The sequence below is a fragment of the Gadus chalcogrammus genome, chromosome 6, assembly GCF_026213295.1.
Source record: "Gadus chalcogrammus isolate NIFS_2021 chromosome 6, NIFS_Gcha_1.0, whole genome shotgun sequence".
Lineage (NCBI taxonomy): Eukaryota > Metazoa > Chordata > Actinopteri > Gadiformes > Gadidae > Gadus > Gadus chalcogrammus.
In genome coordinates this window covers 20515329-20530565 of record NC_079417.1, presented here as the reverse complement: position 1 = coordinate 20530565, position 15237 = coordinate 20515329, and the positions used below count along the sequence as shown (strand labels likewise).

Sequence of the window (15237 nt, the reverse complement as noted above, 5' to 3'; positions counted from 1 at the left end):
GTCATAGCTTCGTCAAAAAGTACATTCGTGGTAAAGAACCTCGTAAATGGGTCATCACCTTTATTTTCAAACAGTATGGTGTGATACCGATGTTCAAGTTCAGTTTCTAGTTCAAACAAGGTGGTAAAGATTGAGTTCTCATTTTTTATTGAAAACAACGTTGCCCGTGCCTACATATGACCCCCCGCACATCATATATTGGCATGTGCAGTCAACAATGTTTCTTGTTTGATGTCTAGAAAAGCAGAGCCTAATTTCAGGGGGTGGTAAACACTGTCTACTTCCCCTAACCATGGATAGGATTTGTGCAGTGACAGAAGTGCAGAAGATGCTTTTGCTGACTGTTGGTCAACACAGATGTCAACACCTAGCGACGGTATAAACAACATGGAAAAGTGGAAAAATACAGAATGTGAAACCTTTTTATTAGATTTGTATGGATCTATTTAAATTCATATAGGCTATATTTCTATAGCGATATGGTGCATTTTTAACAGCCATCTTGTCAGTGTGGACAATGAAGAAAATGACCCCAGTTATAATTCCATGTCCCCTGTTAAATGATTAATTTCACTCTCATTTACCCATAGGAAGCCTCTCTGAAACCAATTGCTTACAGCTTTATCAGGGAGTTATGCTGAGCTTTGACATAAGTCTGTTTCATTCCTCTGAGAATGTTATTGCTGAAGAAAATGTATAAAAATACTATAGAAAAAGTGCGACGTCTAGAGGATTTTGTAGAAACACGTTCTTTTAAAGAAAAGAATACTGCATTGCTAAAGGTATTTATTTAATATAATCAACGATTATATACTATTATAGAAAGAGAAATGTTCTGGATTTATTGCCCGTAAGCTGAATTTTACCATTCGTTTGTGCTCTTTATTCAATTAATTTTAGTGCTTTTGTATACGTAATATATTCTCATATTTTATTTTAGGTTTATTTTAGTATTTTAAAGCTTTTGTTCTATTTCGTCTGTGCTTATTTTAAGATAGGCTACTTCAAAAATCCTCGAAAAGCTTTCTACATGGTCCACCACAAACAGATGTGCCACGAAATGCCTCTTTATTATTGTTTGTTGTTTATGGCAACATCATATGATCTATATGTCCCTTGTGTCTCCATGCACAAGTTCACGCGTCACTCGCGGAAAGATCAATGCGCGCACCTGAACCACCGTAGCACGTCCCTAACATCGCGAATCACGACCGAGGAACATGCAGGTCCCTCCAAGGATGAAACCTTAGTCGAGGTAAGAATCTTTTAACCTTACTTTCTTTGCTTTGATTCAAGTTATGGGTGGTATTATTTGTGTAACTTCGTCGAAATAACCAACATCAAATCTATTTTTAGTATGGAGGATAGGCCTACAGGTGATGCTCTCCATCACCTGTTGGGGTGTGTTATAATGGAGGACGTCTTTTACTCAGCACCGCCAGCTCTAACGGATGGACTTGTTGTGCATTGTTGTTATTAATACCATGTGTGTGTCTGGTTATATTTTCAGGTTTGACGAATTCAATGGAAAGCGAACAACACAGCATTGACAGAAAGAGAGCGCCTCAGCAGTGGAAAAGTTGCAAGCTCATTATAGACCCTTTGTTGACGAATGGATTGTACAAAGTATATCGCTACGATGGACACTCTTTCAACATCCCCGTAAGAGTTTCATTTATCTTCAATCCATATTTAAATGAAATAACAAATTAAAATAAACATTGTAGCCTACGTAGCGCGCTATTCCCACAGGCAGGCGCCGTTTCAACGCAATAATAAGCAGGCTGGTTTCCCTCTGCATAAGCAGGCTGGTTTCCCTCGGAATAAGCAGGCTGGTTGACTGGTTTCCCTCTGCAGGTGGAGGACCTAGGAGTGTTCCCCGTGGAAACTGTTCGTGATCCTCGCATCTGTCGCCTGTGGAGCAAGTGCACAAGCGCTGAGTTAGCGATTCCTAAATATAAGGTAGTAAAGTATTATATTCATTGATGCACGATTAAGAACAAGTTTAAGATTGTTATTCATATATTTGTTTGTGTTTCTCATTTTTGTTTAGATCGACGAGTACTATGTGGGTCCAGTTCCTCCTAAAGAAGTGACGTTTGCCCGGTTAAATGACAACGTGAAGGAAGCGTTCTTGACCGAAATGTGCAAAAAGTATGGTGAAGTGGACGAAGTGGAAATATTCTACAACCCTAAGACCATAAAGCATTTAGGAATCGGAAAAGTGATTTTTGACACTGTCAAGGCTGCGAGAGACACTGTGCGACACCTCCATGACACGTCCGTGATGGGGAACATCATCCACGTAGAGGTCGATCCAAAAGGTAGGTCTCACACATCAATAAACCTGATATTTTTCTTAAGTTGATTTATTGTGATGTTCGACATTATATCTTCTTGTTGCTGACCAAAATACCATGAGTTAATTTTCACCAGTTAATCCTCCATACCTCCCGCAGGTGAAAACCGGAAGCGTTACTTCAAACTTCTAGTAGATGGAATTTATACCCCTTGGACATTACCAGTGGGAAGCAATGAGCAAAGCCTTCAAAGTCTTATTGACACTTTACCGGTAATTTGCTGTTTTCTTAAATTTTTTACATGAAAAACAACAATACTGTGTATTTAAACAATCAACCATCCCCTGAATAAATACATATTTTCTATTACAATGTATTAGTATGTTTTTATGCTATGGTTGCTAAAGTCATTGCCAAATTCAACATAAATGAATCTATTGATCGTCTTACGTTATCTAACACACTTAGTCTCAACAGGGCTGTAAACCTCCAGGAAGAGAGAGTTTCATCTGCAGTCCCACCAGCATCAGTACCCCTCTGTCTCTGGACACAGCCTACTCCAGCATCTGCCAAGACACCCCTCAAAGCTTCGGCCTGACCCCTCGTTCTCAGGGAACCCCTTGCACCCCTTACCTCTCCGGGACACCCCTCTCACAGGACTCCTGCTACTCCAGCCTGCAGGCCACCCCCGTCCAGCAAGGGGACCCCCCCGCGCACACCATCCATACCGTGTCCCGACGGGACGTCTATCGCAAACCAGGGAGGCACAAGGGAAGACACCGCAAAGCCTCGTACCTCAGCTGCCTCTTCAAGCACTTCCGCCCGCAGCCGCCGCTGCCGCTCTTCAGCCAGACATTGGGGGCAGACAGCGGTTCGCAAGCGGCTTCGTGTGTCGAGAACTCGCCGCCCTCAGGTGGAGGGCCCACAGATCCCTCCTCCAGCTTCTTCCCCTCCAGATCCCAAGGGGTCGTCACCACCGCCCTCAGTCTCGGCCACGGCTCGCCCTCCCAACTCCTCGGCACAAACGGCTTCTCCGACCGGGATGACGGAGCGCTCTCCCCCCCGGCGTTCCGTCCGTGCGTCACGGAGCTACCGCCCTCTCCGGTCGCCGCCTCTCCGGGGGGCCTCCGCGATGAGTCGGAGAGCCTGGACTCCCGCATCGAGATGCTGCTGAACAAGAGCCGTGGCGCCGGCGACGCCTCCTTCCCCTCCTCCACGTTACCCGCCGGAGACGGTGCAGAGGGCGTGGAGGAACCGCAGACAGCCTTTTTTGCACACCGCTCTTCTCAGTACCGCCCGGCCTCAGACCCGGTGTCGGTGGACTCGGCGTGGACCGGCACTGGCTCCCTGACGCCGAGCCGCCGTTCCGGGGCCGTTAGCCCATCTCCTGTCCCTGAGGACGAGGAGGAGGACGAGACGGTCCAGGCAGTGGCCTCTCTCCTGAGAGTCACTCCGTCTCCCCTGCTGTCCCCTCTCAGAAATACAGGGAGGAGGGTGAATCCTCAACACTCAAAAAGACTCAGATCAGAGGTAAGAGTCTCTGTAGAGGATGTTGTGCTGAAACAGCAGTATTTGTGTTATAGTAGTGATTACAGCATCTAATGTTGGTGGACGTCTTTTGAGGCCTAAAACTGCCACCGGTTTGTTCTGTTCTTCCTCTTCCCACTCACAGGATCGCTATGTCAAGCAGGACAAGAGGAGCCCTGCGAGCAGAAGGTCTGCAGTTTTCACATCCAAAGGAACCTTCCAGTCTCCTCCCCCCTGCTTCCCTGGCCCCGCCCGGATACCGACCCCCCACTTCAGGTTCCCCCTTCCCTCCATCCCTCCCTCTGTTCCCCTGTTCCCTCTGCGCCTGCCCAACGGCACCATCCCCTTTCCTCCGCCCTGCTGGCCCCCGCCTCCCTCTCTGGGCCCGGGCTGTGGCATCGCCAGACCCCCTCCGTCCATCCCTCCACCACCACCCACTTTGCTCGGGCCGCGTCGAACACTTATGGCACCGCCCGCTGCTGCTGTTCATCCTGGGCACTCGTACCCTTTACACGTGCAACCCCCCCAGCACCTCGGCATGCCCAGCCTGCCAGGGCAGGCCAGCGCCCCCTGGGCCGGTCTGCCCCTGCCCCGCTTCAACCCCTTCATGCCTCCGCCAGGGTATGAGCCCCGAAGGGAGGACCCTAACAGAGGGACCGTGGAGAAGGTTATACAGGTGTTCATGGAAGAGCTGTCGTCCATCATTAAGAAGGACATCACACGCAGAATGGTGGAAGTGGTGGCCTTCAAGGCCTTTGACAAATGGTGGGACGACCAGGAGCAGAAGTCTAAAGTAGGTTGTGTCTGCATGGGATTTTATTGAAAAGGCAGATGTTGCAGGTTCCTTACGAATCTATTAAACAGCCATGCTGAGTAATATGAAAGAAAGTGGTAATGCTATGGTTTGATTTTGTTTTTCTCCAAGATGTTCGAGGTCCCTTTACAGACAGGCTCAGGAAGACCTGAACAGAGGGCTAAACCAAAGAAGCCACTATGCCCGATCATCGGCCAGCATAAACCAGTTCAACTGCCCTCCTTCAAGGTAACATCCATTAGGCTGTAATGTGGACTGTAATGTCCACCCTACCATGTGTTTCCCCTTGTTTCCCCATGGTGCTCCTCTTCTCACCCCCCCCTCCTACCTGTGTCTCCCCACCTTATGTCTTTTTTTGATCATGCTGTTGGCTGTGCTAGCTCTTGCTGTTTTTAGTGTTTTATGAATTGTAAGGCGCCCTTGGGTGCCTTTAATTAAAATGGATTATTACTATTGTCATCCAAAACCACTCAGCGTGGCACGGAAGCTGTCACAACGTCATACCTTCTCTCTCTCTCTCTCTTGCTTGACGCAGGTGAAAAGGAAAGAATCACTTGACCCCGGCACCTCAGAGGCCTCACAAAACACACGTCACACGTCACCTCCACACCAGCACAACGTTCCACCTGAAAACACAGGTAAGTCGTTGGAAGTACTGCAGACTTCAACATGAATGTTGCATGAGTGATTGTTAAATGAGTGATTGTTCAATGAGTGAATGTTGAATGAGTGAATGTTGAACAAGTGAATGTTGAATAAGTAAATGTTGAATGAGTGAATGTTGAATGAGTGAATGTTGAATGAGTGAATGTTGAATGAGTGAATGCTGAATGAGTGAATGTTGAATGAGTGAATGCTGAATGAGTGAATGTTGAATGACTGAATGTTGATTGAATGAATGTTGAATGACAGAATTTTGAATGAGTGAATGTTGAATGAGAGTATGTTGAATGAGTGAATGTTGAATGAGTGAATGTTGAATGACTGAACGTTAAACCCTCTGCCTCTACATCACACACGTATTAGAACCAGAGAAGGTACGCGATGGCGACGAGCTCAGGTCGGAGACGGCTGACGCGTGGAGCGGCGGCGGTGCAGCGCTCAGACGGAGGCACGCCCGGCCGTTGCTGCTGGACGACTCCGACGACGAGGCGGAGGAAGGTGGCGCTGCGAAGACGAAGGAGAATGAGATTCACCACCAGGAGGAAGAAGAGCGTTCCGGAGCGGTCAGGGCAGCTCCTCTCACCCAGGTTAGAAAGGGCCATCGTACAACCAATCGTAAAGGGTGTGTGCATCGTGACGTCACAACGCAAGGACCGCCTCTGTTTTGGAAGCATAGGAGCATTAGGAATGTTTATGATAGTATTGATGTTTTGACCATTGTTTCATAAGTAATTGTGAAATCGTTTGTCATTTGGGGGTGTCATTGTTGTGTTTGAAAGGAAAACTGCCTTTGTTTGACTCATGCGAGTCAAGCAAAGATTGTTTTGGCCTAAGTAACTACAACTCTCTCTCTCTTACTCTACATGGGTATTTCCAATAAAAATCCCACGATGCATTCTGATGTACAGGCCTTATACTATAGGTGGCCAAATGGGACAATGATCTGTGTTGATCAAAATGTAACGCATTTCCACCTTAACTAAACTTAATAACTAAACAATATAATTCAAATGACGAATCAGGTAAAAGTAAGGGTAAATATGGAGAATAGATCTCATACGATTCACAAATCAACCCCTAATGTCATTGTGAATGTATAAACTGTTTAAAAGTTAAAAATGCGTGTGTATGTTTTATCCGTGTCAGTGTAACACAGAGGACCATGATGAGATGGAGAACCAGAATGTACAAAGTCAGACGGAGCATGAAGAGGTCATCATCTCCAGTGCTGAGTGTTTCTCAGACAGCGGTATGATACTAACATTGTATATATACTGGTATGATTAAATGGCCCTGTTTGCGCTAGCCTTTTTAATCTCTTCAAACGAGTATCGAAAATTAAAAAACGCTTGTGGAATCCTGATGCAACGAGAGAGGTTCTCTCCATCAAAACAGGGGGGACGGGGGTACGAAAGATTTCAGACTGGGGTTGTCATTACCATCTCTAAAGGTACTCCACCGCCACGTGCCGGCCGTACAGAACTTCACCGTGGGGTCAAATGACCTGTCTCCTAAATATATTATCATTGATTACGAAGAACCAATTTTTTTTTTATATAAAGAGTGCAAGGCCACAAAGGGAAAATGATGCTGGTTGCAAATATATAAAGATAACTATAAATACAACAAAAACAAGTACAGTATAGGACACTTCAGATTACTGCATGAAAAAGCGTTATGGACACTATGACCATGATCTAATTATTAACAATCATAAAATGAATAATGTTATAAAATTAACTATGTAAAAAAAATTGGTATAGAGCATGAAAATAACGACTATAAATTACATGAACTGTAAATCTTCCACTTCATGGTGATGATGCTCAATCCCAGGATTATCAGCCTTCACATTACATTAGTGCACTGAAGTAGACTGAAAACAAACCACTCAATACCAATCATCTCCGGATGCTTGTGGTGTTTGCCTTGGTATAGTATCAGTATTGGTATTTCAATATTCACGCAGGTATCGTATCGAAATCATAATCCTGATATTATTACAACTCTAATTGGCATCCATTCTATTCCAAACTAGCATGCAGCATCTCCCATAGCTGTGACTTGAACTGCACTTCTTCGTCTCAAAGTCTTGTAAACAAAGACTCAAAACTTCTGGATTTGTTTGTTTTTGTGCACTACTGGAGATAACTACCAAGCCAGGGTATTTCTTACTCACTTCCCTGTGATGGAAAGAACTTAGATACAGTGATTTGAGCTGCTAAACACATCTGGAATATAATGGATGTCAATGGCTTTCTGATTTACATTGCAACAAAGATGATGTCAACAATTAATGGTCTTAGAAAAACCAAGCAAATCCTTTATCAAAATGTTGACATAAATCGTGAAAATAAAGCTTACCAAGCTTCTGGCGTATGCCATATTATCAGCCCACCTCAGTTCTTATAAAGACAGGTCATGCTTCAGATATAGAACAGTGGTCTTGCTGATCAACCAAAAACATACTTTCCCCCAGTACTGTATGGTTAAGGTGGCCGCCTTAACAAAAATCGGGCCCCGCCTTGTCTACCAATGTATAAAAAAAATTATATATATATATATATACGTCATATATTGCAATTATTATGCATTAACAAAGTGCAAAACTCTCGTAGGGAAAGAAAATATACTTCCATCAGGTACAAAAAATAAAGGTAAATAATGTATTGATGATACTGTGCAAAACAATAGTCGTGCAAACTCAACCCCCCCCCCCCCCCCCCCCCCCACCCCCCACTTGACCACCTTGACTAAGACATTTTCTGGGGGACACACTGCTTTAGATAAATAAACTCTTGCCTCTGCAGTGGTTAATCTCTCTTCTCTTCCAGAGTCTCTTTCAGAGGTGTGCAGCAGCTTCTGGGAGGACAGCGATGGCTCCTCAGTCTCCGGCTCCTCAATCTCAGGCACCGAGAGCAACAAGGCCCCCTCGGTCTCTGGCTCTGAGAGCATGGAGGGCTCATCGGTCTCCAGCGCCTCAGTCTCAGGCTCTGAGAGCATCGAGGCCTCCTCCGACTGTGACCTCAGCTCTGAGGAGGAAGACTATAACCGCAAAGAGCCGGACAGCGATGAAGGCTACATTGTTATATCATCGGACGAGGAGCGGATAGACCTGGAGTCCCCTGCCAGCCCCCGGGCTCCCCAGACACCCCAGACCCCGCAGACCCCTCTCACCCCGGGGGCCAGGCTGGAGCTGACCGGACTGCAGGACTGGTACGATGGTCTGGAAGGAGAGAGTCCTGGGAAAGACCAATACACGGACCTGCTGGACCCTTTGCTGGAGAACTACCCAGCAGGCTTGCACCCGGGTCCCCTCCAGTCTCCCTTCATGCAAGGCAAAGAAGAAGACCATCAGAGATGTTCAAATACGTATACTTCCAAGAACTAAAGGACAATCTTTTGTAAATGTATTTCTTTTTTTTAATCTCTGCAGGGATGGAGGCCACCTTCGACCTGCCGATGGACAGCCCGGAGTGGAGACCGGACTCACCGGCGACCCTGGAGACCCTGCGGCCGCCGACCCCGACCGGCTCCCTGGGGTACGGCGACCCGGACCTTCTGGTGGGGGGCAAGCCGACGCCCCCTGCTGCGGAGGCGGCCGAGCGGCCACGCACCCCCGGCCGCGGCATCGCCGGGGAGGACTCCACAGACGAGTTCCTCTCCCTGCCTCTGACGGGACGCCTGGTGGCCAACCCCCTGCTCTCCCCCTCCCCAGAGCTCCACGCTTCGTACCCCACCGACCAGGACCGGCCCAAGACCCCGGGGAGGGAGGAGGGGAGAGGATGGGGTCTCCCGCACGCCTCCGCAAGGGTCCCGGCCACCCCAGGAGGAGCGGCGAGTCCCTCGAATGAGGCCACCGCCGCGATGTTTACACCCCCGCTGTCCTTGTGCAGCCAACCCTACGTCAGAACTCCCAGGACCCCTGGCCGGGACATTGTCCTCCGCCACGGACCTCCCGCCCGCAGGAGGAGGAGGAGGAGTGGGGCGATGGGAGGAAGGGGTGGTCCGCCCTCTGAAGGGTCTCCTCTTCCCCACCGCTTTCTCCCAGACACCTCAGCAGAGCCCCAGGCCTCCAAGGGCCCGTGGGTCACCTTGGCAACCGCCTCCAGGCCTCTCCAAGGGCTGGAGAACATGCCTGGGCTCCTGCACAGTGACGGCCAGAGGGGGGCCTGCCGGGAGAGCGGGGAGCAGTGGCAGAGGGAGAGGAGGGCGAGGAGGAAGAGGAGGAGACGGTGGGTGCGCCAGCGGAGACGACGGAGGTGGTCTAAATCCCCTCCCTGCCGGTCGCCCCCCTGGTCCCGGTCCCAGTGCGAGGAGACGGAGGTCCTCCACGACGTGTGGAGGGAGGGCCTGGATGAGGAGGACGCTCGGCTCCTGCTGCTCTCCCACCAGAGGCTGCTGCGCCGGGACAACGGGCTGGGCTGGCTCAGTGACACCCTGTGGGTGCCTCACCCCCATATCCTTTAAAGATGTCATTTCACAGCGTGGTTGATCAATGCACAGCTTAGAGTTCTTAGATATTAAATGTCAACCAGCAAGAACTCAACAACAATATGAACTTGGGTTATTTTCGGTCATACTGCATACACCCGCCCACCCCAGTGACGTTACTAGTTGACATCCTTGACTCCTCACCACTGACCAGCAGCACCCCAGGGAGCGATGAGGACCGCGATGCCGAGCACGGCAGTGGCTGCGCCCGCAGCGAGGGCTTCTACACCATCAGCCGGACAGAGAAACTCAAAAATCTGAACGACGCACGACTGGCCCCGGAGCCGCCGGCCTCCAGCGCACTGGTATCTGAGCCGCACGTCCACACATTCACACAGAGCGCCGGTACATCCTGGGCTCCCTGGGGGTCGGTGGGGTAAAGGCTGCTTGTTTTTTTCTCACCCCACAGGGCTTCTCCACGTCAGCCCATCCTCAGAGCTCGCTAAGGGCCGGCTCCGACTTCAGGTCGGAACAGCGCCGCCTGCTGTCCTCCTTCAGCTGTGACAGCGACCTGGTCAAGTTCAACCAGCTGAAGGTCAACTCACGGATCAGACAGCAGCAGAATAATCCAAATTCTGATAGCAGCGTTGCCCTCTGCACTACGCGTTCATTTGCATATAGTTAACTGAAGTGCCACTAAAGTGTTAGAAATTGCAAATCTTTCGCTATTTTCTCCACTGATTATTTGCATTTATAACTGCAGTGAAAACCTGACATAGAATAGGTTAAGATTAAACAATCTCTCTCTCTCTCTCTCTCTCTCTCTCTCTCTCTCTCTCTCTCTCTCTCTCTCTCTCTCTCTCTCTCTCTCTCTCTCTCTCTCTCTCTCTCTCTCTCTCTCTCTCTCTCTCTCTTTCTCTCTCTCTTCGATCCTCAGTTCCGCAAGAAGAGGATCCGTTTTGCCAGGAGCCACATCCACGACTGGGGCCTCTTTGCCTTGGAACCCATAGCAGCAGACGAGCTGGTCATTGAGTATGTGGGCCAGACCATCAGACAGGTGAGAGACACCTGTCCCTCGCTTCAACCACTAGTCTAATCTTATGTAGACTAGATTGTAGACAACACCTAAACTTCCTTAATCATCATTTAAGGTAAAACGATTGATACAACAATATATTACTTCTATCTAGATATACACAGTTTATGTTGAACTTATAACCACACATAACACCAATACATAAGCATATCTAACCTAATACTTAAAACTGCCATCTAAAGCCATCGGTCATTAGCCCAAGTTGTCCAACACATAATCAACATGCTCGCCAACACAAACCATGACATGAAACAGCTAAATACAACCAGTCATAACCGTAGTTACCCTTAACTATAACCCATCCATAGACCCCGTTATTCCCCGCCTCTCGATATAACAGAAAGGGTTGTTTCAAAGGAACCCCCCTTAACCTTGTCTTAGTCCCCCGCCTCTCCTCCATTATACAGACAGGGCCTCAGGCTAGTTCAGGTGGGTCACCAACCCGGACCTCACCCTGTGTTTGACGAGCCGCAGGTGATGGCGGACATGCGGGAGAAGCAGTACGAGGAGCAGGGCATCGGGAGCAGCTACCTGTTCAGGGTGGACCAGGACACCATCATAGACGCCACCAAGTGTGGGAACCTGGCCCGCTTCATCAACCACAGCTGCAACGTGAGTGGGCCGTATTTATGTATGTTTGTATTGATTAGTCACATACACGTACACTAGAGGAGGAAAATCGAATAGTCGGCCCAGGTTCTTGCATGCCATCGTAAATGAGTTTGGTATTGCATATCATGCCCTTTAAGCATGCCTGCCAAATCCTTATTTGTTTGATTATCCTACTTAAATTACATATGTATTCTCATATTTTTAAGAATAGAATACATGTGTTATTATACCCTATATCTACACCTATTGTATTTGTTATTTATGTTCACATGCCTCTATCATTTGCCATAGTACAGTATTTCAGCTGGGCTGTGTTTTAGGGTTAGGGTTAGAAGGGAGGGAGGGAGACTGGCATGAAGGGAGACTGGAGAAAGCCTTTCATGCTATAAATTCAAACATTTATTTATTCATACGAATGCATGAGCGATGATAGGCTGCACTGCAGTGCGAGGTGAAAAGGCTGGCAACAAGCTGGCAGATTCTCAGATTAAACAACGGCTTGAAGTTACCATTGAAAACACACATTTGTACACATTTATATACACATTTTGTAATGGCAGGTTGCGAGGGGGACACGGATGTCTCTTCCTCCGCTTATAAAGGGCGTTTCGGGTGAAGTTACAACAATATGCAGATTTGGGTGAGAGAATACTTTAACCAGGCATCACTCACCTACAGTATATCGCGTTACCTAATAAAACATAATAAAACAAAAAAGTGATAATAACTACGATTTAATAAATACAATCAAGGACGTAGATTTGCATTGGGACCTAAGGACGTGTCCCCACCAATGTCAAATTACGACTTAAATGTCCCCACCAATATTCAGGTTGAAACGAAAAAAAAGTGCCTCATGCGGGAGAAAAGGTTAAATACCCACTTCGGTACCGCCTCCCAGCATTCGTCTTCCTTTTTACACACTGCCAGCCGGTTCGGTCACGGCTTCTAGTGAGGAAGGTTCCTCTGCGTCTTTCTCATATATCGCACCATCTCTCCCAGTCTTATCTGGTTATCACTGGTTATCACTTGCTTGCTACAGCCTATATAATCCAGATAACCCAACAGACAAACACACGCACACACGCACAACCAGGTCACTATTCAGCGCATGAATTTGAGGAAAGTAGTGAAATGGCTATTATAAAAACAACAATAGTAGACTATACAATAGTATTACGTAGACTACAATAGAATGAACACGTGCCCTTCTCCAGCTACACCTACTCATGTTGATATCGCTGCGTTGTCTCTGTCTAGACAACGCAGCAACACCCCCCTTCCCCCCCCCCATGTGTGTAGGTTCCGGGAGGGTGAAATGGGGTGCTAGCTCAAGCCGCAATTTACCTGCTGACCATGCCGGGAAAAAGGCGCACATAAGACGGGCATATTTGGCCGTAAAACATACATGTAAAAACGTCTTTTGAGACAGATCTGTTTTATAATTTAATAGCTGGACGGAATCTTTGTCTTTGCTTACCAAGCATATGTGTACAATTGGAATGGTGCTATACTAAATGTTTTACTGCATATGCATCAACAGAAAATGCATCAAACAAAGTTAAAGTCAGGCGTGCGTCGTACGTTATTTAATTTAGTGTGTGTGTGTGGGGGGGGGGGGTCTTGGTAGTGTCCTGGGAAGGTTTTATTTATTAATTTTTTTTACTTTTATCATTTGGATTTTTATTAAGTCATTTCACATTTATAAGTTCTAATTTTTTTAGAACTTTTTTTAGAGCCAACAAAGCTCAGACCAAACCTACGCCCTTGAATACAATCTAATACTTCTGAAGATATCCTACTTGAGCAGTCACTCAGTAGAAAGAACTCCTAACATAGGTCTGCATCAACTATTTTCATTTATAGCGTGGTATAAAAGACGATGCTCTATAATGCAATACGTTATATTCATGACAACAATGGTCTATATAAAGAGTTACACGGAATGGTCATTGTACCATACAAAAAACTGTCCTTCTGCCCCTCAGCCCAACTGCTACGCTAAGATCATCACGGTGGAGTCCCAGAAGAAGATCGTCATCTACTCCAGGCAGCCCATCGCCGTCAGCGAGGAGATCACCTACGACTACAAGTTCCCCATCGAAGACGAGAAGATCCCCTGCCTGTGTGGGGCTGACGGCTGCCATGGCACCCTGAACTAGCCTGTTCTGCACCCTGAACTAGCCTGTCCTGCACCCTGAGCTAGCATGTCCTGGGACCCTGAACTAGCCTGTCCTGGGACCCTGAACTAGCCTGTCCTGGCACCCTGAGCTAGCCTGTCCTGGGACCCTGAACTAGCCTGTCCTGGCACCCTGAGCTAGCCTGTCCTGGGACCCTGAACTAGCCTGTCCTGCACCCTGATCTAGCCTGTCCTGCACCCTGAGCTAGCATGTCCTGGGACGCTGAACTAGCCTGTCCTGGCACCCTGAACTAGCCTTTCCTGGGACCCTGAACTAGCCTGTCCTGGGACCCTGAACTAGCCTTTCCTTGGACCTTGAACTAGCCTGTCCTGGGACCCTGAACTAGCCTTTCCTGGGACCTTGAACTAGCCTGTCCTGGGACCCTGAACTAGCCTGTCCTGGGACCCTGAACTAGCCTGTCCTGGGGGGCCATCCAGGGGGCCGGCTGCGGTCAATACAGGGTCCTGGGTAAATCCGGTGTTGGCTTGACAGAGGACAATTCTAATACAATTCAGGGAGAAGTTACAACTTTATACTGATAATTTTCCCTCCCGACAGGAGTATAACCTTAAATCCTTCAGGAAGTTAATTTAATTATTATGAAAAGGAGGTTATGCTCCAGAATTAAATTATTTAGAATTAAAGAATTTAAAGTTTCGGAGTTAAGGGGGCTGTAGGTAAGATTCAAGAGTTGTAAAGATAAAGAGCTGAGGAGAGCAATATTCATGGTGCTTTCAGTCCCCTGTGGCGGCGCTAAGATCTCGCCGTCTGCAAGCCTGTGATTGTATGGTGGCCTCCCAAACCAATCAGAACAGCTGGGCCGTGAGCAGCGTAAACTTGTGTCCCTCCCAGAGGAGCAGTTCACCAGAACAGTTTCTCACAGAGCATTTCACTCTCTAGTAGCAGATGGAATCAACATTCACTCAACCTACGGCACATTTAAAGGGTTGATATTATGCCACCAGGTGTGAGTATAATTAGCTATTAGAAGCCGTTTGAAAACATGCCCTTCCCTGTGCCTTAGTGACATCACTAGTGGGGGTGTCCAACTAGATGTATGTTGGATAGATGAGCAGCATCTGCTACAGTCCACTGCGTAGGCTGGTCGACTGATCTATCCAGCATACATCCAGGTGGACATAAATTACGTAATGTGTTAGTACAGTACAAGGTAATGTCCAGTTTAAATTCACTATCTACCCTTGTTTAGCATCCAAATGATTAACTCTCTCCTTCAACCTCATTATGCTTTCATTTGAGATAGCGAATAGCGGCTTGTGTCAAGCTCCCCTCCGGGACGTCAGCCGCCACCCATACTGGTAAATGGACTGCATTTATATAGCGCTTTTACCCAAAGCACTTTACAATATTGCTTTGCATTCACCCATTCATGAACACATTCACACACTGACGGCGGTGTCAGCCATGCAAGGTGACAGCCAACTGGAGCAGTTAGGGCGAGGTGTTTTGCTCAGGGACACCGCGACACTCAGCTAGGAGGAGCCGAGGATCGAAAAGCAACCTTGCAATTACCAGCCAACCCGCTCTACCTCCTGAGGTACTGCTCCAGAACATTGATTGATTATAGAAAGGAATTATGGGATATAGCAA

General features: G+C 47.7%; 1 protein-coding gene across 1 annotated transcript; it reads left to right on the top strand.

Annotated features, from left to right (window-relative positions):
* The first annotated feature begins 1524 nt into the window (after window positions 1-1524).
* Window positions 1525-13608, top strand: LOC130384887 (histone-lysine N-methyltransferase SETD1B-A-like). The gene is made up of 17 exons (XM_056593284.1): window positions 1525-1668; window positions 1864-1962; window positions 2054-2324; window positions 2460-2572; window positions 2778-3794; window positions 3973-4620; window positions 4753-4869; window positions 5255-5279; window positions 5668-5891; window positions 6451-6553; window positions 8139-8642; window positions 8741-9763; window positions 9937-10103; window positions 10208-10333; window positions 10676-10795; window positions 11309-11446; window positions 13435-13608. The coding sequence occupies exons 1-17, from the start codon at window positions 1525-1527 to the stop codon at window positions 13606-13608; spliced, it is 5013 nt and encodes a 1670-aa protein (XP_056449259.1).
* The last annotated feature ends 1629 nt before the right edge of the window (window positions 13609-15237 follow it).

What these genes read in the sequence shown, in the direction of transcription:
- LOC130384887 (XM_056593284.1), top strand. Translation starts at nt 1,525, where the DNA reads ATGGAAAGCGAACAACACAGCATTGACAGAAAGAGAGCGCCTCAGCAG. An exon ending in GTCTTATTGACACTTTACCG is followed by an intron (nt 2,573 to 2,777) that starts GTAATTTGCTGT and finishes TAGTCTCAACAG; the next exon opens with GGCTGTAAACCTCCAGGAAG. An exon ending in CCAGTCTCCCTTCATGCAAG is followed by an intron (nt 8,643 to 8,740) that starts GCAAAGAAGAAG and finishes TAATCTCTGCAG; the next exon opens with GGATGGAGGCCACCTTCGAC.